At 39.8% G+C, this 23,953-nt stretch overlaps 1 protein-coding gene across 5 annotated transcripts in view; it reads left to right on the top strand.

The window, feature by feature from the left end:
- SENP6 (SUMO specific peptidase 6) overlaps positions 1-23,529 on the top strand; it is a 68,273-nt gene extending 44,744 nt beyond the window's left edge. For all 5 annotated transcript variants that reach the window (XM_053381306.1, XM_053381301.1, XM_053381302.1 and 2 more), the window contains 15 exons: positions 92-324; positions 2,681-2,854; positions 4,349-4,382; positions 6,603-6,788; positions 7,882-8,108; positions 9,616-9,719; positions 9,799-9,915; positions 10,157-10,279; positions 11,131-11,223; positions 12,544-12,974; positions 15,074-15,177; positions 16,953-17,041; positions 18,784-18,852; positions 18,946-19,096; positions 21,222-23,529. In XM_053381306.1, coding sequence (XP_053237281.1) covers positions 92-324; positions 2,681-2,854; positions 4,349-4,382; positions 6,603-6,788; positions 7,882-8,108; positions 9,616-9,719; positions 9,799-9,915; positions 10,157-10,279; positions 11,131-11,223; positions 12,544-12,974; positions 15,074-15,177; positions 16,953-17,041; positions 18,784-18,852; positions 18,946-19,096; positions 21,222-21,431 — 2,345 coding nt within the window. In that variant the 3' untranslated portion in view covers positions 21,432-23,529. The remainder of the gene's footprint in view (positions 1-91; positions 325-2,680; positions 2,855-4,348; positions 4,383-6,602; positions 6,789-7,881; positions 8,109-9,615; positions 9,720-9,798; positions 9,916-10,156; positions 10,280-11,130; positions 11,224-12,543; positions 12,975-15,073; positions 15,178-16,952; positions 17,042-18,783; positions 18,853-18,945; positions 19,097-21,221) is intronic.
- Positions 23,530-23,953: the final 424 nt, after the last annotated feature.

The following is a 23,953-nucleotide window of genomic DNA, read 5'->3' on the forward strand; positions in this document are numbered from 1 at the left end:
GGTAACAATGGCCTCAGTAGCCTAGATCTTAAAAGGTCACCACCTCCAGTTACTAGTATTTTGAGCTTGAGACAAATGCTTTTCCTTTTAGTTGTCCTATCCAGTGATGATGAAGAGGAGGAGGAGATTGGCAGCACTAACAGAATTGAGAGCATATCGCCACGTCCAGCAGATTCAGCCTGCTCTTCTCCTGCCCCTTCCACAGGAAAGGTGGAGGCAGCCTTGAAGGAAAACACTTGTGAACTAGAACAAAGGTTAACTAGTATTACAGCAGACACAGAACCTGCAGTCATATTACCAAGAAAATCAAGAATGAAAGACCAGGTAGTTCATCCATATGTAGTTTGAAATGATTGTGTAAGCGCATACACAATATTGATAGATAAATGTGAACATATGGTAGTTAATACATGCAAATATTCTGCAGTATTCTTATGGGAAAATAATCTACTCTTGAGCGAAACAAAACATGACATTATAGTTTTCATCTCTCTCTCTCTATTGGATTGTCTTAACATCTTCAAATGCTATTTCACAAATCTGGACCACAATCTGGAAATGTGTGTGGCTAATTGTATAAATCCAGCAAGGCGTTTGAAAACATTGGATCCCACAGACTGTGTGACAAGCTGCTTTTGAAACTTGGAAGATTTAGAAGCAGGTTGAATAGAGAAAGTTGCATTCAAAAAGCAGGGGGGTGGGGAAGCACACTGGGCACAAGCAGGTCCATATGCATCATTAAAAGTGTTCCCTGGATTGGGACTTTAGTTTGCTTCAACCATGTGATCCTGTGACTGCTTTTCGCACTGTTCTCGTAGTTTACATTGTCAGAGCCATTTTAGAGGAGCAAGGAACTTTAGTGTCGGATCAGTAAGATTGGGGGAAGAGGATGATTCTTTCATGTCGTTCACTCGTCCTATGTGTTATTTTTAGTCCTGTAGTATCAGTGGAGTATGGAAAGTAGTGACAGGGAAGTGGCTTCAACAGTGCAGCTGGTATGTGTGAACTAGCTGTCGGTAAGCAAAGTGACACCCAGCAAGGACGATAATTTCCTTAAAATTAAAGTACTTTGAAAATTGTCCCAATTAATAGCACTTTAATATAAGGATTTCGTGGTGGGGATTTTTGTTTTTTAGTTTGAGCATCTCTGCAAGAATTGGATAAACAAAGACAAAAATGCACCATGAGCAGTGCTGTCAAGGGGGACAACTTTCACGGTATGTTAATTTAAGACTTAACAGTCGTGGCAGCAATTCTTTAAAAAGGGCGTGTTCTATGTAACAGTGTATCTTCAAACCTCTGAAGTTGCTTATAGCTCTTAAATATGTGGTTTCTTGAGATTTGTGGAAATATTATACATGGAACATGCAAAAGATATTCCAGAGAAGTCTGCTGAACAGAGGACCTGCAAACATACGCTGACAAAAAGGCAACATTTAAACAACCCATACAGACAGGCAAACCTGGTAAAATAATATTAGAAGTTATGTAATAGAAATTATAACAAATCACTAATATACATTATTCTTGGCAAAATTAGAGGGTCACAGAAACTTTACAGGAATAAATTTCACATAGTGTGCTTGTCCAGGGCTTATAATAATGTAAAAAGAAGAAACAGACTGGTTTCAATATATGATATCTCTTTTACCTCTGGCAGGGAACCTAAATTACTGGATTGTCTTTCTATAATTTTTTGTGATCTTCCAATTTTGTATTTTAGTCACTTAGTTGGATCGTACTCCTCCCTCATTCCCAGTTAACCATTGATTTCAGCGGGGGGACATGATTAAATCTTGTGGTGAAATCAGTGGGATTTGTTTGGATTGTGCCTATGGTGTTGCTGTACAATAAAATAATGCAGTCTGATGTTACTTCATTATTGTGATCTAACCTATTTTCATGGTTGGTTTTGAAGTGTTTCCTTTTTGTTATTTTGCACATCCTCTGTTCCGCTACCCTACTATTCAGTCTCCCCAACTTGATTTGAGTAGGACTTTTAAGCTATAACTGGTGTGAGGTGATAGGCAGTGCAGTTTATGTGAGTAAATATAGTAAGCCAATAAATGCATGTGGCAGAGAAACAGTTAGACCAGATCAAAAGATGTATATATTCTTTTGTAGTCTTTGTGTAGTCCTACATATGGCGTTGGTGCCTGTGCCAAGCTCATTCAGGAAACTCTTAATGCTAGACGATGGGCTTGGTAGGCTCCTTGTCTCTAACTTCCATACACATGTATCAAGAGATTGTGGCTCCAGCCTTCCAGCCAATTCTCTTTTGACCATCACAGCAGTAGCTTGCGTAAAAACTGCTTTTGGCTAGGATGCCTCTTTCTCTTCTCTTTTCTTTCTTTCTCTCTCTGAACAAACTAACTTAATGCCTTTTTCTTTTGTCATTACAATTATTTTGCTGTCCTTGTTCAGAATTTTATTTTTCCATCTGTGACTCCTCTGGTCTGTCTCCTCCCTCCCTGGAGTGTTTTTATCTCTTGCATACTTCCAGTATTTATGTTTTTAATGTTTACAGAAGATTGGACTTTTTTTTTCTAAAGAAAGAAAAGCTTCAGTTGCACGTTTCCCCCCATCAATGCCTTTAATGCCTGATCATCTTTAAAGGCACATTTTAAAGGCAACTTTTGAAGTAAAAATGTTTTGATGAATTCTGATAATTATTTTTCAGTTTGGCAATGTTGTAGCCAATGCTCCAGTAAAACGGCGCAAAGTCCTCTCCCAAGAACTTGCTACTGACGTCGTCGTATCTTTAAAATATCAGAATAATTATGAAAGCGTCATCTTAAACTGTCGAAGCATAAGAATAGGAACCCTGCGAAGAATGGTGGTGGAGCCTGTAATTGTAAGTAAAAGAATTAATATTGTGCTTGGTTAGTTCCTGCTTTATAATAACAAATAGGTTAATGGGGCATCCAGGATGAGAGTAGAAGGTAGGAAGCAGCTGAAAATGGAAACTTTGAAGAGTTTTAAGGAATCAGCAGATAAAATGGAGTGATGAAAAATGACTGAGCTACAGTATCAATAGCAGGTCATGGAAGGAGCCAGAGTGTGAGAAACACAGGAAGTATTTTTCTTCTATCACCTTGTTTTTTAAAGGAAATTCCATAGTAAAGGCTGCGAAGAACAGTTCTTGAAGGTAAGAACAAGGGAATGACAATAGCAGTATTTGGGAAGTCTTTCAAAATATGGAGGTCAAAGGATATGGAGATTTGGATGGGAGGCAGAAGATAGCTGGGCCAACAAGATGAATTTTGAAATCCTTGAGGAACAGGTTGGAAATGCAGTTAGTGGGCTGGGTGGCAGTAAGATGATGAACTGAATGCAATTGGATATATGAAGATGATAATGACAATGGCAGGTTTTAATTGTTAAGACAATTATGTATATAAAAACAATTCCAATACAGATGCCAACTGGAATAAAAATCTGTTTAGAAAGCTTTTTGAAAGAAGAAAGTCTTTAGCAGGTGCCAAAAAGACAGCATGCCCATTTATTAGAGTCTTGTGCATGCGTGCCATCTGTACTTGCATGCAGCAAATCAGATGGTAACCATCACTGTTGTAGACATATGCTACCATTTTAAAGATAATTCTGCCTATACTTGTACTGCAAATTCAGGGTGCGTGTACATATTGATTCAGAAGTGTGCTTAGTTTGAACTGCCACAGGCTACAAATGTTCAAACTCATATGTATTAGAGGACCATGTTCACCACTTAGTAGAGCTTCAGGAGACGTAGTTGTCTCACCAAAAAAAAATCTAGTTCTACTTAGATTGAAAAGCAGCTATCATTTCCACCGCAATGAAACGTAGTTCCGTTTACAGAAAAAGGAATAGTTCCTGCAGGTTTAGAAAGCCATGCATTCCTAAACTTCTATAAAATTGGTATGCCAACCACAGATGCTACTTCATTATATCCTGCATACCTCTTAAAATGCATTTCTTTTACAATCAAATGATGCTGGGGTTTAGAAAGTGGGGCTTTTATATCGGGAGATGCAATTTCTAATCTGGTTTGTGACTAGGGCTTTGATTTTGAAAAATAGGTTGGGAAGGTTGTTAATGAGACAGTGGCCTAGATTCAGCTAACCCAGTGCACTAGTGGAAGCCATCATAAGGACTCCTACTTGTTCAGTGGGGCTTTTCCTCACACCTCCCCCAGATCCGCTCTGGAGGGTCAAGAAAATCCCCAGAACTGCACACGGGGGGAGGGGGAAAGATTGGGTTGTTCTATCTGGCAAGCAGAAAAGTTCGTGCTGACAGAACGATCAGAAGAGTGTGATGTTGATTTTCTCCCTGTGTGTATAACTTCAGTAATTTGGACATTCTCTTTCAGTTTTGCCTAGACTATATCAAGATACGTCTGGAAGGTTTGTATTTCCCTATTCAAAGTTATAATTTGGGCAGCTAGCAGTGCTTGGTTTGGAATTATTAGTGTGCACAACAGCTGTACTAAATACTGAGAATGGTGGAAGAATATGTATTTGGATTTGGAGTTTCAGATTTAATATGCTTACCACAGAAGATAAATGTTTAGCACCTTTTCACTGTTTGAAATATGGTAAGCCTAATTTACCATGTCCTGCCCTTGCTTTGCATATAATAGGCAAGAACAGGGGTAGACTTACCTGCTTTGAACGCAAAAGATTCCAGAATCAATTCCTAATATATCCCGGTAGGGTTGGAATAGTCCTGCCTGAAACTTGGGGAACCGCTGCCCATCAGTGTAGACAGTACTGAGACAGATGGCCTGACTTGTAAACATTATTACAAGATGGGGATCTTGGATTTGAACTGAAGAAGTGTTGGTGACACTCACCCCTTCCACTGCATTCCTCTGTGTACCCCCAAAGTCACTCCAGAATGATACGGGTTGTGGTGTGAGTGGGCTACAGAGAATGGCAGAAGCGCAGAATGTGATCCTTCTGTGAGTGGAAGTTCTGCTTGCCCAGTTGCAGATCCAAGCTCCTGTGTTTGCTGCTGAATATATTGTTTCAGCCTTAAGATCCAATATTTGTCATACCCCTAGTAGACCCATTGAAATAATGGATATTGAATATCATCACATGCAAATAGTGCATAACTCTTTAAGGGACAGTTTTCCCCCTTGTAAAGTAAAATTGGATGGTGCAGGAAATATATCTAATACAGTGGTGCCCCGCAAGACGAATGCCTCGCTAAACGAAAAACCCGCAAGACGAAAGGGTTTTCCGATTTTTAGCGGCTTCGCAAGGCGAATTTCCCTATGGGCTTGCTTCGCAAGACGAAAGCCCATAGGGAAATCTCCGGGGACAGCAGGGAAGCGCAGCGCGCCTTCTTCTCTGTTCCCGGACCTGTCCTGAAGGCTTGTGGTGGGAGGTCCGGGAACAGAGGAGAAGGCGCACAGCGCTTCTCCTCTGTTCCCGGGGCTTGCGGTGGGAGGAAGGTTTTCCTCCCTACCGCCAACATTCAGAACAGCATTCTGAATGTTGGCGGTGGGGAGGAAAGCCCTCCTCCCACTGCAAGCCTTCAGGACAGGTCCGGGAACAGAGGGGAAGGCGCGCAGCGCTTCTCCTCTGTTCCCGGACCTGTCTTGAGGACTTGCGGTGGGAGGAAGGTTTTCCTCCCCACCGCCAACATTCAGAAGGCTGTTCTGAAGGCTGGCGGTGGGAAGAAAAGACCTTCTCCCCTGCCAGCCTTCAGAAGAGTTCCCGCAGGGCTGCCTAGGCTGCGGATAGCAGCCTGCTGCCCCTCACGCCGGGCAGACACCCGCAGCTTGGGGAGCCCTGCAGGAGTTCCCCGCAGGGCTCTCCAAGCTCCGGATAGCAGCCTATCTGAAGCAGAGCGCCCCTCGCACGGGGCAGCAGGCTGCTATCCGCAGCTTGGAGAGCCCTGCGGGGAACTCCTGCAGGGCTCCCCAAGCTGCAGATGTCTGCCCCGCGTGAGGGGCGCTCTGCTTCAGAGCGCCCCTTGCGCCGGGCAGCAGGCTGCTATCCGCAGCCTAGGCAGCCCTGCGGGAACTCTTCTGAAGGCTGGCGGCGGGAGAAGGGCTTTTCTTCCCACCGCCAGCCTTCAGAAAGCTGTTCTGAAGGCTGGTGGTGGGGAGAAAAGTCCTTCTCCCCCCGCCAGCCTTCAGAAGAGGTCCAGGGACAGACTGTCCCCATACCTGGTCTGAAGGCGGTCTCCATAGGAACGCATTAATTGATTTTCAATGCATTCCTATGGGAAACCGTGCTTCGCAAGACGAAAAACTCGCAAGAAAAAAAAACTTGCGGAACGAATTAATTTCGTCTTGCGAGGCACCACTGTATTGTATGACTATTCAGTGGTTCCTTTTTTTAAAAAAAAAAAGATATTGGAAATAATAATCGCTCCTTAAGTATTAACTTCATGAATTTCAGTTTTAAAACTGTCAAGCCAGGCAGAGAGACACACTACGAGGGTAAATTTGATAGTAGGGCAAATATACCTATTGCAAATTTCAGAGTTAGAAACGCAGTCTGTCTTTGATTAACAGGTTTTATTTTCTTGAAATGCATACAAACGGTTACATTTTTCAGATAATGTTAATGTAAGTAACTCTGACCAAAATATGTTTTGAACCTTTCTAGAATCAGAAAACGATACTAGAGATATTTCTTTAAGAACATCTGACCTTACAAAGTGTGAGTGGTGTGGTGTTCGCAAGTTGCCAGTAGTTTTCCTGCAAACTATACCTGCTGCCTGTCAGAGCCTGAGATCCCAACTGAAGATGAACAGGCAAAAAGATAATGTCTGGTATGACTGTAAAGGTGCAAGTAAGTGAACCTTTGTATGGTATTGAAACTTAAGGTGGTTTAAAATATTTTGAAACAGATATGTTTTAGAGATGAGCTGTATTTCACCAAACGTTATTTTGGTTTCTCTGAAAATGCTCCAATTAAATAGCACTAGGAAAAAATAGTCATATTTTGCCAGCACCAGAATTCAGTGGTACTTTTAGGTTAATAAATGGAGACTGTATATTTTTGTCTGGCATATTTAGAAAATTTTGTCTAGATCATGTTGAGGACAACATAGCATATTTTGCTTTTCCCAACTTCCTGAAGTTCTAAGTAACACACTGGTTTGGAATGTTTTATTGCAATTATGCTGCATTTCTGGGAGTGACCCCTCCCAAAGAATATTGGTGGAGGGGGGCAAAAGGGTTTGGCCCCCAGGAGTTGGCACCCCTGGTATGTGTTATGTCCTTTTTTTCCTGGGCAGGTTCTTAAAGGGATCTGTGGCCCAGAATAGGTTAGGAACCACAGCTCTCTCTTCTCTACTCAGAGATAATTGTGTGCGGCACAAAACTCTGTGGGTGCTGTTATGCTCAAGCTGCCCTTTTTTTACAAAATAAAAATAAAAATGGGGTCAGTATCTTAATACCACTCCCCCCCCCACACACTTGGGTGATCTTTGCTACCATTCCAGAGAATAGGAAAGTAGTTAAGCACTTGAGCTGTGGAGTAAAAAAGGGAGTGCCTGAACTGAGTTTGGTGTCCGTTTCTTTCCCTTTCCATCAGTCTCTTCAGCAACTTGCATGAGTAGCAATTGACATAATGTGCCCTACTCTAGCTTTTTCATGAGCAGAACCTTTTCTTTAGAATGAGGCATTGAATTTTAGTTGTTGTTTTTTTCATTTATATGGCGGTTTCTTATGAATACTTTCTTTAATTGGTTCAGCTAGGGACCTCTTAGCTGCGATTGTTATTCCTAGATATCAAACATTTTTAATATGCTGTAAGCTGTCCAGAGTGGCTGGGTGTAAATAATAAAATTATTATTATCAGCTTTAAATTTTGAAAATGTAAGCATTATGGTTTTAAAAGTATACTTTCATTGTCTCCTAACTCTTCCCCCCCTCCATAGATCCTGAAGAACAATACATCATTTTAATTTTTGAGACGGGCCTTGATCCACATGCAAATGCAATATTTGAAAAAATAATCGTTGATATTGGTGTTAGGAACAACATTTCTGATTTTTTTGTGAAGATTACATTTGAAGAAGCAAATAGTAGGCTTGTGGCCTTTACAAAATCCTTTGAAGACACTTCTAGAGGAAGCACGGCTCATAAAGAAGGCAAAGCAAAACATGTACTACTCCTTTTCTTCAAAATTGAATTAAAATGTTAAATAAGTTGTGAAGTCATTTGTTCAGAAATGCCCTTTGCAATGTCTGCTGCTTCCATGTTCTAGATAAATTTTATTAAAGAGAGGGCCAAAGTATATATATATATACTTATATACTCATATATACATATATATATATATATATATATATATATATATATATATATATATATGTGTGTGTGTGTGTGTGTGTGTCAGAGGCTCAGGAGCAGAAGAGCAGGGGAGAGAGCAGATAGAGAGCGGAGGAGAGGAATCAGAGGGGAGCGTAGGGGAATATGACAGTGGACCGAGAGATTCCATGAGCTTCTCCAGCGAATCAGAAGATTCCCAGGAGAGGGCGCCTATGGTAAGGGCGAGGCGAATCCCAGAGGGGACGATCCATAAACAAGGAACCAGAGGGGAGTCCCAAAGGAGTAGCGGAGGAGTAGGGCCAGTTTCCCCACCAGAGCACAGTGGGGGGGAAGAGTCACGTGAGTCAGGACCATCTTCTCCATCGGGGAGTGGGGAGAAGGAGGGAAGGCCAGGTCCAGCTAGCCTCCCCGAAAGGGGGAGCAGTGACACAAGTGTAACGGTCAGAAGGAAAGTGGGAGGCTGCGCGCGCGCGCCAAGTTCAAATGTGGAGGAGCGCGGGACAGCAGAAAACCCGGATTGGGAGCCAGGTCCTAAAGCCCGAAAGAGGGGGGGGGAGGAGTCGGGAGAATCAGCGTCAGAAGAATCTCGGAGGGCAGAGACTCCGACTAGCAGAAGGACCCAGAGAAAGAAGGAACAGAGGAAAAGGTGGAGTAAAGCTAGAATCTTAAGCTGGTGTCAGGGGGGCGGAGATTCAGATGGGACTTCTACGGTCTGACGGATAGATGTAGCGTTGCGCGCTGCACGTCTGGAAATGAGACTGAACTTCAATAAAGACTTTTAAACTTGAGCAAGAAGCAGCGTTGGTCTTGTGTGAGCTGGGACCTTGGGCAGCGCTGACAATATGGATAGTAAAACTGAAAAAATGAAATGTTATCAAGTCAAAATATATGCTTTCCATATAACATATTTTGTCAATGTGATATTTCAGCTATTTTATGTCTGTATACTAAACAGAATATTTAGTCAGGTTCTGATCTTAACTTAATATCCTGGTTAATAAATTGATATTAAAATTGAATTACCTGTTTCATACATAATGGGGAATCTGGTTGAAACAGTCCAGGAAATCTGCACTGGAGATGACAGAGCAGGGAAGGGGAAGGAGTAACAGAGGAGGGTGCAGGCCTGGTGCTCATTGTCTGCACCATAAACCATGGTTTTAAGATGCTGGGAACATTACATCTCTATGTGCCCACCTTGTTCAAATTCATATTCTATTTGGTTTCAACAGGTAGTTTTATAAAAAGAGGGACATGCTGTGCTATTTGGGAATTGGAAAGTATTTTAATATTTTATGACTTTTGTATTGCATTGTAAATAAGTATTCTTTTTTTCTAAGGTCTCTGAATCCAAAATGCAGCTGCGAAATGCAACACAATTCCAGTTTTTTGATGATGATGAAAGTGTTGAACCACATACAGTCTTTATAGGTCCTATAGAAAAGTAAGAGGTCTTTTTGAGTGTTGTAACTATTTCCTAAATAATTCAGTTCAGTATTTAACTTTTATTTATTTATTTGCAGGTTGATCGTTTATCCCCCACCTCCTGCAAAGGGTGGTATTTCTGTGACCAATGAAGATCTTCATTGCTTAAATGAAGGAGAATTTTTAAACGACGTAATCATTGATTTCTATTTGAAGTAAGTTGTTTGAGTGTATTGAAACCTTTTGTGGTGTCTGTCTAACTTAGGCAAGTTGATGGACAAACCTTAAATTCTAAATAAAGTATATCTGCCGAAACTATAAAGTTCTTACATTTGTCTACTTTTGTCTGCGTAGAATGGCCAGCATGTGGCAGTCTTTTCAAGAATAACAGGTCTTTAGAGACAAGAATGAAAGCATTGTTTTATTTTGTTCTTGTTTCTCTTTTTCAAAATAAAGATATCTGGTGCTTGAACAATTGAAAAAAGAAGATGCTGATAGAATTCATGTATTCAGTTCCTTCTTTTACAAACGCCTTAATCAGAGGGAAAGGAGAAATCTCCAAGAAACCTCAAAGCTTACGTAAGTTTGGTTAAATAATGTATTATAAAATTCCAATTTCAGCATGTCTCATCCATCCCCTGTGGGGACAATGACATTTTTAAAGATGAACTTCAGACTCAAGGCCCTCCCCTTCCAATATGGTTATAAGGAGATTGAAAATAAAAATTTCCCATATGCCTCTGGCTGCACCAGAGAAGGAGAGGGAGGGAGCACACAAGCCAGAGGGTCATGTACATCTGAACCAGATTATGGGCCAGTCATGTCCGACTCTAGGGTTGTGCGCCCATCTCACTTAAGAGGCCGGGGGCCAGCGCTGTCCGGAGACACGTGGCCAGCGTGACAAAGCTGCTCTGGCGAGCCAGCACCAGCGCAGCACACAGAAACGCCGTTTACCTTCCCGCTATAAAGCGGTACCTATTTATCTACTTGCACTTAGGGGTGCTTTCGAACTGCTAGGTTGGCAGGAGCTGGGACCGAACGACAGGAGCTCACCCTGTCGTGGGGATTCGCACCGCCGACCATGCGATCGGCAAGCCCTAGGCACTGAGGTTTTACCCACAGCGCCACCCGCGTCCCAGATTAATATGCAACAAATTCATTTATCATAAATTGAGTAGAAGAACAGAATGGTACTTTTTATAAGTAAAAGCTGTATGATTTACCACTTGGCAATTCATTTTGACTTTTAAAAAATATTATTTCTGCCCAAACAACTGAAGATGCAGGAGAAGTCCTAAACATCTTCACATAGCTGGTGCCACAAGATTGTGATAATAGTCAAATCCTCAGTGTTGGAGAGGAGAATACATAAATATCACCTAAATATCAATCCTTGTGTTTTATATTGTTTTATATTGATGTGTTCGCAGAATTCAGCAGAAACGGCATGGACGAGTGAAAACATGGACACGACATGTTGATATCTTTGAAAAAGATTTTATTTTTGTTCCTCTTAATGAAGCGTAAGTAGAATTTGTTCTGCTATGAATGGTTGTGGGACTGTGTGTCTGTTATCTGAGCCATGTTCTCAACTATCATACTGTCCAGAAAACCCTGGATATCATCTGTATGTAACTCCATCTTCTCTGGGGCCTGAGCTATTACTCTCTCAATATACACACCTTTTCCCCAACTATCCTTCCCCCCCCCCTTCTCTTCAACTGTCAGAACCACGAACTGAGTATTCTTCTACCTCTCTGATGTCCTTGAAGATTCTCTTTTGGTTCAAGTCCCCCCGCCCCAATAGGGAAACTAGATCTACAGAGAGATCCTTGCATAAATCACTTATCTGGGAAAATTGGAATAGGTGGTTGCATTGCAATGCGGCTTCTCTATTTGTTTGAAGGACACATTTGCTCCTGAGCAGTGCAGCTAGTATGGGCAAAACCAGCTGTGTTTTTGGTACAGACTGTTTTTATGATGAAACACATGCTAGGATTGCACAGGTCATTGGCTGTGTTTGCACGTAATGCTAAACCATGATGTAGTGCTATGAGGATGAGCTTGAATGAGCCCAAGCAAAGCATCAGACACACATGTGCACAAATTCCCCCATTCCCCTCCTGACCACACATGATGAGTACAATGTAATCACATCTTAGCACATCTGACTTGCGCAATTTCAAATATATGCAGTTGAAGGCTAGCTGGTTGAAATCCCGCAAGGTTTTTTTGTGCTAGCTTTTCCTGGTGCAAAAATAGCTTTTTAAGCTCTCTGCCTTGCTTCCCAAGCATAGCTGTCTCCTCTTCTTGGATCAGGGATGCACCTGTGAGATTTCGTGGGAACTTGGATGGCCCTGCAAGATCTCCTAAGAGCCAATGTACCAGTCCCAAAAGCCCTAGGAAGTTTAGTTGGGGGTTCAGTTCTGAGGGTTTGAGTAGATGTGGTTTTTGCCTATGCACAGAACCTTTGAAATGGAACGCGTAAGATGTGATTGCACTGTAATTCAGCAACATTTGGTTTTCCTTTTTACTGAATCCTGGCTTTGCATTGTGCTTGACCAGGGATTTTGGTTTAAAACATAGTGCAATTTACCAGAAATTTCCAGGAGGAGGCAATTTTTAAGTTTCCCTTTACAGTTTATACATACAATTATTGTGCCTTGTTCTCTAAATGTGACCACACTGTTTACATATCTGAATGTGTGAAACAGATGTCTATGATAAGAATGTAAATAACGAACGAATAATTTCGGAGTTATTTGATCTATACTAAATGAGTAATACATATATATGATGATAGCTGTTGAGTCAATTCTTAGTTTTGTTTTTGTTTTTTTCAGGGCCCATTGGTTTTTGGCTGTCATCTGTTTCCCTGGATTAGAAAATGCAATATATGAGACCAATCCATACTACCACGAAAACGTATCTATGCAGGTTAAATCTTCCTCTTTGGATCAAGAAAGAAGCACTTCTTCTCCTGTACCTAGTGAATTGAATACATTACATCACTCCTCTTCATCTTTTACAAAGAAGGTGCTGAACAAGAAAAATATTGCAGCATTAACTGACACAAACATAGAAGCCGGGGAGACTGAATCACAGTATTGCAAAAGAACCCCTTCTGTGAAAAGTGGCTTAAAAAAACTAAATCAGTTAAACAGCACCCCAGAAGGACTGAGAACTGTGGAATCTGTGTTTCATAAACATGACCATAGGATTTCAGAGGCAAATGGCATGCAGAACGAAGATAAAATTCACATCCAGGCTACGGGTATGTACTTTTGGCTATATATATTTGATATTTGGAATTTGATACCTTATTACTGCTAATATAACTTATATTTTTTTCCTTTAAATAATTAAACTGCTAAAAAAAAATCCCAGTAAATGATGGGGCGTGGGGGGGGGAATGTTGAGACTGTAGCACTGCTAAAACTAAGTGGGAGTTCAATATGGAGCATATCTTGTAAAAAAGCATATCAGGGATTGCTGGTGGGAATGCCCTTTGCTGAGCATTGGCAAATAGCTGCCAGTGACAGTAAACAATACTGTGCTAGATAAGCCAAGTATATGCTCACTATAAGACCACTTTCTAGATTCACATTAAGAATCCCGTTTCTTTAGAATCAGCCAGCCACTAATAAGATTTGTTCTACACATTTTCCTCCAGCTGTGCATCAAATGGTAACATTTCAGTGTTGCAAAAACACCAATGTAAGAATTTCAGCTGATCCACGGTAAATGTACAGTGGTTGATGAATCTTGGCTTGGAAAACTAAAAACTAACTTTTATATTTTCTTTAGTTAGAGCCGCAGAAAAGCTAATATAAATTTAGTTATAGATTTCAAATTTAGATTTTCTTCAGATCATCACTGTTTTGCTCCTTCTGGAGATTCAGATGTGGAATTCAAAGACCACCATTTTCAAAATCAGAAATGCAATCAGTGATACCTCCTTAAGATACTAAGCTTTACTGGTTTCTAAAAATATGCAGCATTCAGTACTTTGTTGAAGTAATTTGTTGCTGAGGTAAATGTATGAGGAAGATGTCATACTATCCATGGGGCCTCTTTTAAAGGACTCACCCTGTATAACTAGAGTCAAGTGATCAGCATGTTTAGGGTTGCCATATTTCAGGATAGATTTTTTTTAGGATGACCCCAACATTGTTGGGTAAACCTAAGCTTTTTGAGCTGTTTCCACAGCTTTTTCTATTGCACTGCCACACGTCCAGATTTTCCCTGACATCTTGCTGATTTGGCAACACACACCCCCGACACCATTTTTACAACATATTTTACATAGTGAAATATGTGGTCCTGTTCACACATTTCAATAAACACTGTTTTACTGCAGCATTCACAAGCTGCAGTGAGCCTTGGGCTGATGTGGATAAACTGAAAGTAAAAGCTAAAACTTCTGAAATCCTACTGGCCACAAGGGAGGAAGAGAGAGAACAGAAGGTCTGAGCTCAAAGTTTGCTGTGTGTTTTTTCCTACTTGTGCACATTGCAAATCACACTAAACAAAAATATATCATTTCACAACTGGCGAAGAGTAAAACTGCCTACTTAGTTTTGATCAAGCAAACCATTTGATTTGTCCGCTTAAGCAGTTCTTGTATAGAAAGTGTTCATCTGCCTAATTCATAATAGCCAAACTGGCTCACTGCGAATGGGTAGACTCAATGCGAGTGGGAAGATTGTGACTGTTTACCTACCTACCTCCTCTAGTCGTGTTGCTAGCTAAGCCTATGTTTGGCTTAGGGTGTCATTTCAACCTGAGCTCCAAGAACAAACTTTGGCTGCAATTCCTGCTCTGTCTGGAGCAAGACAAATTACAAGCCCAGGTTCTGAAAATGCACTAAGCCAAACCACAATTTAGGTCACAATAGCAGGACCAGGGAAGGAGCAAAGTGGCTGCAATCTCCTCTCTGGGAATGCGGTTTGGCTTAATGTTATGTTGAACACACAACAGAAAAAATGGTTTCACGAGCTGACATCCTGCTGCTATGTTGCTGTGTGTGCTATATTGCTTCCTAGTCAGTACAGTAAGCTATGTCTCAGCACTGCTGTGAGATGTAATTTAGCTGAGTGTTTTTAGGTTGATAGCTGAGCCCAAAGTCTTGAACCCACCTGCCTGTAAATCCCGTTGAACTCAATGGGACTTATTATTGAATAGGCATGGATAGGATTGCACTGTTGGAAGTATAGATTTCAGTTAGACATTTGTTCTCATGTATGATGCTGACAAAAAAACATTTATTCCACTTTGTGGTTTACTTTTCTTGTCCAGAAGGTAATGTATATAATGTATATGTCTGTGGCAATTCTGTTTTCATTTTTTTACTAATCGTTGTGGTTAATGCAGATGGTTTACAGAAAATTAGACTAAACTACAGTGAAGATTCAACTGACAGCACTAAACTAAATGAAGATGAACTAATAGATTTTTCAGAAGATCAAGATAACCAGGTAAAAAGTCTAAACAGCATTACAGTGGTACCTCGGGTTACATACGCTTCAGGTTACATACACTTCAGGTTACAGACTCCGCTAACTCAGAAATAGTGCTTCAGGTTAAGAACTTTGCTTCAGGGTGAGAACAGAAATCGTGCTGCGGCAGCAGGAGGCTCCATTAGCTAAAGTGGTGCTTCAGGTTATGAACAGTTTCAGGTTAAGAACGGACCTCCGGAACGAATTAAGTACTTAACCTGAGGTACCACTGTATTTCTATTTCAATAAAATACAGCCTAGCATTTCTCCAGTACTTCTCTGGAGCACTTTCCATGGTTATGTTCCCAACTCCAGCCACTAGAAGGCGAGCTTTATCCATCATTGTAATCATCAAAAATTGAGCAGAAATTGCTTCTTTGTTAAACAAAATTTCGGACTGTGTTAAAGTTTCACTTTAATGTGGAACTTGTTCCACATTACATGCACCAAAGGAATGTTGCTTTTCCCTTTTTTCTCTTCTGTTATTCAAGGATATCAGTCCAGTTATATATTAAATGGCAGTCTTTATTTGAAGAGTTACTAGTGTGGTTTGCAATTTCAAAGACTATACAGACTAATACTTACAGGCTGTCCTGTTCCTTCATCCAATGAGTTGTTTTTCCTTTCATCAGCTGTATATGTGAGGCATAGTGAGACTGGATGCAGGTCAGTAATTTCTACCTAGAGAGACTTCAGAATCTTTTTGAAAAGCATTTTCACAGCTGTTCAGGAAATAAAAATAGCCAAGAAAGAAGTTCTATCCTCATAGTCCTTGTGGTACACTTGAAATACTCTCATCCTGTGATACTTAGATTCTGAATAGGAAGATGGCTTGGCTTTATAGTCCTCCACCTAGAAATTTCTAAACATAACCCTTTATCTAGCTTTTATATTCTTAAAATACTTTGTAATCTTTGTCTGGGTTATTTCTAGCCTTTCCTGTAGGTTTTCTTTTGGCTAGTTCTCCTGCCTTTATTCAAGAGCTAGAGGCAATCTACTGAGTGTAGTTTCTGTGTTCTGGGCAGCTTGAATTATATAGTCATATATAATTCATATATTTGCAGTCATACTTGGATTGCACCTGCCTTGGTAAACAGGTCAGTTTTTCAGAAGGGTGAAGGGTCATTTGTTGTCCTCCAAGAAAATATTCACAGTGAAATATCTAAGCATAGCATAAAGGTGGAACTTCAAAACTTTGAAGTATCACACTTACCTGCATAAAGGCAAAAATGTATATAGCCCATTACATTGCATTGCAGGCTGCAGAGATTACTGCAGAAATGGAAACCATATTATTTGTGTGTGATGATTTTCCTCCCATCATTATATGATGTGGGGGTTTTCTGTACTGATAGGTTCATTTGGTTTCTAAGTTCTAATTTCTAGAACAGAATAATTGCTTCCTGATTTTATTACAAGGAGTAGTTCAAATACAGGTTGCGGTCTTTGTTGCAGAAAAAGTTTAAATTCTTTTTCTCCACTCCCGCCAAACTCGGTTACTTAAAGAAGAAAAGTTCATTGGCTCTTTCTCTCTCTGTCATTGGTCCCAGCTTCACCTACTGCCTTTGCCCGACCAATCCCAATGTGTACCAGCCTCAATGCCTGTAACATAAAGGGCATGAGTAGGGGAGGGAGCTAGCATTTTGCCTGAGTCCTATAACCACATGGATCATGCCACCTTGCTGCATATGTAATTCTAGCTTCTCCTGGGTTTCTTAAGATAGAATCTTACAAATACATATTTTCTATTTTAGGACAACAGCAGTGATGATGATGGTCTTGCGGATGATCATTGTAATTCAGAATTGGGACAATGGCACCTGAAGCCAACTATATGTAAACAGTAAGTTTTGAAGTGACACATTTATGGCTTTCCATTAATAATCACAGATGTGTCTTCTTAATCAAGTGTTCTTTTTGTTCCCCTGTTCTGTCATTTCCAAATTTAGAGCTCAAATTTAAAAAAAATATAATTCCTGCTCTGGTCAGGCAGGATTTGAACATTGTAAATAAGCTTGTATAAAATCTCTGCTTTTTCATTCTTTCAGAATTTAGCTTACTCAACCTCTTTTTCTTCATTTGTCAATTCTGGGTTTGCAAAAGAATTAATATACATTGTAACGTTATTATGACTTATGTTTGCTGTAAGTATCTGCATCACCAGTGAAGTATTCTTAACAGTCTGCCTGCTCCACCACAGAGAAACATGTTAATGTTGTAAGCTTTTAGAATATCGCATTCAGAGCTACTGTGACTCTGTGCCACAGCCTGGCATGGATTGTCTCAAGCAGATGGTGGCTCAAGTATCTTTCTATCCAGCTCGAATCCAAAGGCTTAACGGTCGATGTAATACTACTTCAGATATCAGCTTTGCTTAGCAAAAAGGGCACAACTACTTTAATATCCACAGATTTTAGGCTATGGCTCCTTATGTTGCTAACCAGTTCCTTAAATTTGCTTTTTCAATAGAAATATATTATTATTATTAGTCACTTGATTTTTTTCTGTTTTGCACCTTATGTGTAAGCTGTTCTTAATATGTTGTTCCTCTTAAAAGTTTAATGGGCCAAACATAGAGTAACTGATATGGGTAAATATAACTGTACATAATTCTTTTCTATGCTTCAAAAGTCCTACCAGTGAAGTGCTTGGGGAATATAATTGCTATACTAATGCAGGATCTGACCCTTGGAATTGCTGCTGGATAGCTATCCTTGTACACACACCGGGGCTACATTTATTGTATAGTTGTTAATTACCTTCCAGCTTTAAGAATTAGGTAGATTATTTAGCATTGTGGCTCTACAGTTGAGCTGTGACCGACTTGTCATTTCCTCTCCATCATGAAGTAATTATATTACCTTCAGCACTCTTTCAAAACCTCAACTCCCATCTGCCTTATAAGAATATAAAGAGTTGGACATAAACTTTTCTCTTTGCAATAATAGTAGGTGATTAAAAATGTAGGCATATTTATGCAAATCTAAATCCACTTGCTTTGAGATATACAGGTTAGAGGGAAAATGAAGTAAAGTTCTGATCTTTCGAGTGTAGTTCTGGATCTTGTCTAGACAAGGGATTAAGGAACCTGTGGTCCTTCAGAGGTTTTTGGACTCCATCACTCAGTGGGATGGCCAATATGACCAGTAGTCAGAGAAGAATGGAGTTTTCATTCAGCAACAGCCTGAGGGCAGCAAGCTCCCTCCCTGTTCCTGATCTAGTCTTATATTGTAATGAAATAATACATGTAAATGGCTGCTCAAATTATTTGTGTTTAGTCCTGTCTTAAATCTCATTGTAATTTACTTTACATTCATGTAGCATTTACAATGAAATGAAAGCTAAATGCAGTATAGCTTTTAGGTGGAGTGAAACAAAACCTGTATCTTCTTCCTCGGTGCACAGATGTGAAGAAGAAAAAAGACACTTCTACTGTGTATGGATCATGAAAGAAATCTACTTCTTTCTTTTTACACATACCTGTGAGAGCTATATGAACCCTCATCAAATAATATCATCTCCTTGTTTTAACACTGTGGCATATGCAAAATTCTAATGAGACCAAAACAATTTGCTTTCTTGTAGGCCTTGCATTCTGCTCATGGATTCATTGCGAGGGCCTTCCCGATCAAACGTCGTTAGAACACTACGGGAGTAAGTAGTTGACCTCTCAAGCAAAACCTTTTCAGTCAATCCTGGAACATCCCATAAAAGCATTTTTCTCATCCTCTTGATTTTATATTGCAGATACTTGGAGGTGGAATGGGAAGTCAGGAAAGGCACTAAAAGAAGTTTCTCCAAAGATGTTATGAAAGGCTCAAACCCTAAAGTGCCACAGCAGAACAACTTTAGTGATTGTGGAGTTTATGTGCTACAGTATGTGGAGAGCTTTTTTGAGGTGAGATTACTGGTATTTTTAGTTTAAATTTTTAGGGACATTGAAATTATCAAGTTTAATTTAGCCACCATGCATATTTCTGGAGCCTGTGGATGGGAGTCACCTAATGAACTCCATGCAGCTGGGCTTTCTATACAGTCATACTGTGGTTCTTGAACAGAATCCGTTCCAGAAGTCCGTTTCACTTCCAAAAAGGTTCGAAAACCAAGGCATGGCTTCCGATTGACTGCAGGAGCTTCCTGCAGTCAGTAGGAAGCTGCGCCGGACATTCAGCTTCCAAAAAAACATTCGCAAACCGGAACACTCACTTTTGCGGTGTTCGGGAGACAAAACGTTCAAGTCGCAAGGCGTTTGGGATCCTAGGTATGACTGTACTCTCTTCCCCCATGTGCTCCCTGCTACCCCCACAGTGCGGGAGGGGTGGAGGGATCAATCTGGCAAGCTCGGGCAGGCAGAATGTTTATAATAGCCAAAAATAGTGGAATTCAGTGTCACGCTATCTTGCTTTCTTTGTGGAATATGGCATTTTATGCAGAACTAATCACTTTCTTCAGACATCTGAACGGAAGCTCATGTACCCAGGGACATTGGAAGCAGTGCTTGTATGCACCTCTTGGCCCTGTCTCCACATTTTTCTACCTCCATGGCTTTTATTTTACAATGATTAGAGGTAGCTAACAAGCTGCAGTACAGCATTTGTAAAAGACCAGTTAGTTCCCAAAGTTATGATTGCTTTGGATTTGATAAGGCAACTTCTGCCTATCTTTACCACATTCTCAGTGGGCTACTGTGTCAGGATGGCTAGTTGGCGGCAGCACCTACTATAGGTTAAATTACTATAGGTTAAATTAGGTTAAATTAAGAAGAATGAGCTATGCTGTGTAGCTTGCTCCACAGCATAGAATAATGAGAATGGCTGAATCCTAGGATTAATGCTTCTGTTGATACTTTGTTTTGTTTTGTTCTATAGCTTATATAAACATGCACACATTTAATGTTCTATAGGTTATATAAACATACACATATTTAATGTAAAGTAGCTTTAAAATGCTGTGGGGACTCTAGTTCCCCAGTGTGCCTTGAACAAGTTTATAGATGCAAATGGATTAAGTACACATTTAAATTGTGTAGTGAGGTGTCAGTAGGAACCCTTTCCAATGCATGTTGTATTGTGCTGAGTGTTAGAGCTGTACAAATCTTTGCAGGTGGTGATCCAACATGAGCACTACAACAATGGCAGATAAGCAAACCTGTGCTCCACTTGTGACCAAAAAAACACACACCTCACTCCCTTTTGCCGTATTGTGTGAGCCTGTGCAAAAGTTATCTAGGGCATTCTGGTAGAAGACCATAAACTGCTTCTAACGATAGATTAATCTGTAAGGTGTGAGCAAGACAACCTTCCTGCTTCTCTTATTAAGCCAGCATTCTAGCCTAATGCCCCAGGTCTACAGAACATTGTCACAGCTTTATCCTGGCCCCATCCTCACTATTCACTTAAAGCAGTATCGTGCCATTTTAAACCGTCCAAAGAATTCTGGGAACTGCATTTTGTTGTGGGTGCTGAGAGTTGTTAAGAGACCCATAATTCCGCTCATAGAGCTACAGTTCCTGAGAAGATAGATTGACTGTTAAGCCACAATTGTAGATCTATGAGGCGTATTGGGGTCCTCCTAACAATTCTCAGCTGTGTCAGGCTACAGTTCCCAGAATTCCATGGGGGAAGCTTTGACAGTTTAAAGTGTTATGTCACTGCTTTAAATGTATAGTGCAGATGGGACCTTAAGAAGGTAGCTGAATAGAACCAAATACAGTAATCACTGTTTCAATGTAATCAAAACTAGTGTAGCTAGGCTAGTTTATGCCCTCTGCTCATGAACACCTTGTACATTTCAACAAGCGGAAATAAATATAGTGTTTATTGTTTTGTTGAGAATTTCTGTATGATTGTTTTCTTTAGAAGTATGTTGTACTATGTGTATGCTCTTTGAAGAGGAAACTGGAGGAAGGGTAGAAATGCAACAAATCTGGCATTTTCTGATATTCTTAATTTTTGAATATGTCGTATAAAAGTCATACATTATAGGCCCTGTTGCTATAAACCTACTTCTTTTGTCTCTACTAGACTCCTATTCTAAGTTTTGAACTACCAATGAATTTAACAGACTGGTTTCCTCGCCCAAGAATGAAAACAAAACGAGAAGAAATACGAAACATAATCCTGAATCTACAGGAACAGCAGAACAAAGAAAAGAAGGGACAGAAGGACACTAATGTGGCAGAGAAATCTTTCCAGGAAGGAATAGAACAATTTATCAGCAGCTGTTCAGACTGAATATTTTCTGTTGCATGTTATGGCTACATTTTAAAAAAACAACACAATCTTGAAATTTACCATATCCACATTGCCCAAACTAAGGACTTGGAGCACTATCAACTGAAACTTACTGTTGATACCTATAAATGTATGTCATTAATTAAACAGATTCCCCTCAATATATTAACTAGACAAATCTGTATATATGTTAATTAGTCCAACCTTTTTCAATATTTGTAATTAAGTTTTTCACTACATAGAAAACCTTTTGTTATGTATTTCTGTTAATAGAACTTAATAGAAACTTCTAGACACAAAGCAAATAAAGAAGATATTTATAGGATGAATTGGTTAATTCTAACTGTGTTTAAGTAAAGTTGTCATTGAACATTTCCCAGTAAGACTTCTGTAATGCACGGGGAATACCTATGTAGCAAGGTGATCAAACCCATACTTTGATTTACAGTTGCCATATACAAGATGTGTCTGCTTCAGCTATGTACAACAATATAAGAATGTGTCTAAATGCATTGTGTTTCCAAGGTGAGGAGTTTGCACTTTGAATCCGAGTGCCAGGCAGTGTAATCTTTAGTAAAGGACACTTCAGATAATGAAAGAAGGAACTTCACAAGTGCTTGGAATAATGCTGCTTTATGACCACAAGTTTACTCAAGCAGTATTTAATACAGTCTGAAACAGAGCTTAAGTAATACTGTTGAATCCTTTTTGGGGGCGTGGCTCCCGATCATTGTTCAACTGTATTTTGACAATTCTTTCATTATAAAATTGTATTTTTTGTAAGTGTGCTTGGAAATAGCAGCAAATTGTCCACATTACATTTTCTGTGTCAGAATTCTGAATGTGCATTCATATGTGCTTTATCTATCTGATGGAACATTTCTTAAATGTACGAGTACTATTTTTTTGTATTGTCCAGAAAACCAAAATATTGCTAGATGTCATTGCTTGCTTGCTTCCTTCCCCCCTCAATTTTAAGTAGAGTTATCTTCCAATACTGAGACAACTTGTTGGCATATTTCCATGATGTAATTTGATTTTTAAATTACGTTTCAAGAAGTACAGCCTTATGATGCCAGCTTTTCTAAAAAGTCCAAAAGAAATCAAGTCTCTTCCATAACTCCTTAAATATTCACAAGGTATTGATATTGAAAACTGGGGAACAGAAACTCCTTTGCAGATACGTTTTGGTGTAACAATGCTTTTGTCCAAAAGAGACTTTGAATGGGAGGAAATATACCGTTGGAATATGCTGAGTTTTAGACCTTCATGACTCTGTATGTCCTTTTAACCTGTATACACAGGATTTTTTACTTTTGGATCGGTTCTTGATTTTTACAGCAGTGTCACCCGCTCAGTACACCTTTTTGCTTTTGTTTTTACATGCAGCTAGTTCTGATATTACTTTGTCCAAAGAGGAAGACCAAGTGCAGTACTGTTTGGAGCTGTAGTGCAGCACACAAAATTGCTTCTGTCTAATTGGCTTCAATTTAAGGAGCCCAGCTTTAGGATTGCAGCCTTAGGTTTTCCATACTTTCCCAATATTTGCCGTGGTCAGACCAGCTGTAGAACCCTCATGGCATTGTCAGTGTTACACTCAAGAAATCCATAGGATAACTTGTGACTCTGAAGAAACAACTCTTGGCATTAGATATAAAAGCGCACAAGTGGCACTAATGATCCAGCATTTATGCCTCAAAATTGAGAATTACTAGTCATTTTTTAGAAAGCTAGCTAGAGTAAAACCTAAAAAGGATTGACAACAAATGTAAACATTTGTTGGTGTGGCAAAATAATAATAATAATAGTACTTCTTGAACAAGTTATATTAGAAGAGTAGACTTAGCAAAATGCATACCAGCCTGGGCAAGGTTTTTTGTTGAAATGATTTTTTAAAAAAACAAAAACAGGTTGCGGTATACTTTAGTTCTGATTACATGGTTCTGTTTTTCAAAATGTCCTGGAGCTTGTATTCCTTTTCGAGATGTGAAGAATGCAATGTTTCTCTTAATATTATGGTAATGGATCAGTCATGCAGCAACCTGATACACATGTTGATATAGGAAATTTATTTTTTTAATAAAATGGTCAAAAACAAGTTTGAAGACCTTGGGTAATTTATGCTGCATGTTGCCTAAGCTTTAATCCTGATTTGTTTCTACAGTGTATTGAAAAACAACAGCACATGCTCATCTGACATTAATCAGCACCTGAGTTCAAGTATAAAAGTCGAGCTGAAATCCTATACAGAGAAACCAAAGGAGGGAATGCACCAATAGAGGCTGCAGTCCAGAACACACTGGCCTGGGAATAAGTTCCATTGAAGTCAGTGAAGCTTCCTTCTGAGTAGACATACACAGAGGTGTACTCTTAGTGGGTGTGTTTATAAAAATACATTCTTGCCTGCATAATAATGCCTTTAAGACAGTATGACCTGTATTCATTAAAAGCAGCATGAATGAGTTTTTCAGAGAAAGCTATCAAATAGCTTACTAATTAGATGTCTCTCTTGTATTGGTTTT

Source organism: Podarcis raffonei, chromosome 3 (genome assembly GCF_027172205.1).
Source record: "Podarcis raffonei isolate rPodRaf1 chromosome 3, rPodRaf1.pri, whole genome shotgun sequence".
Lineage (NCBI taxonomy): Eukaryota > Metazoa > Chordata > Lepidosauria > Squamata > Lacertidae > Podarcis > Podarcis raffonei.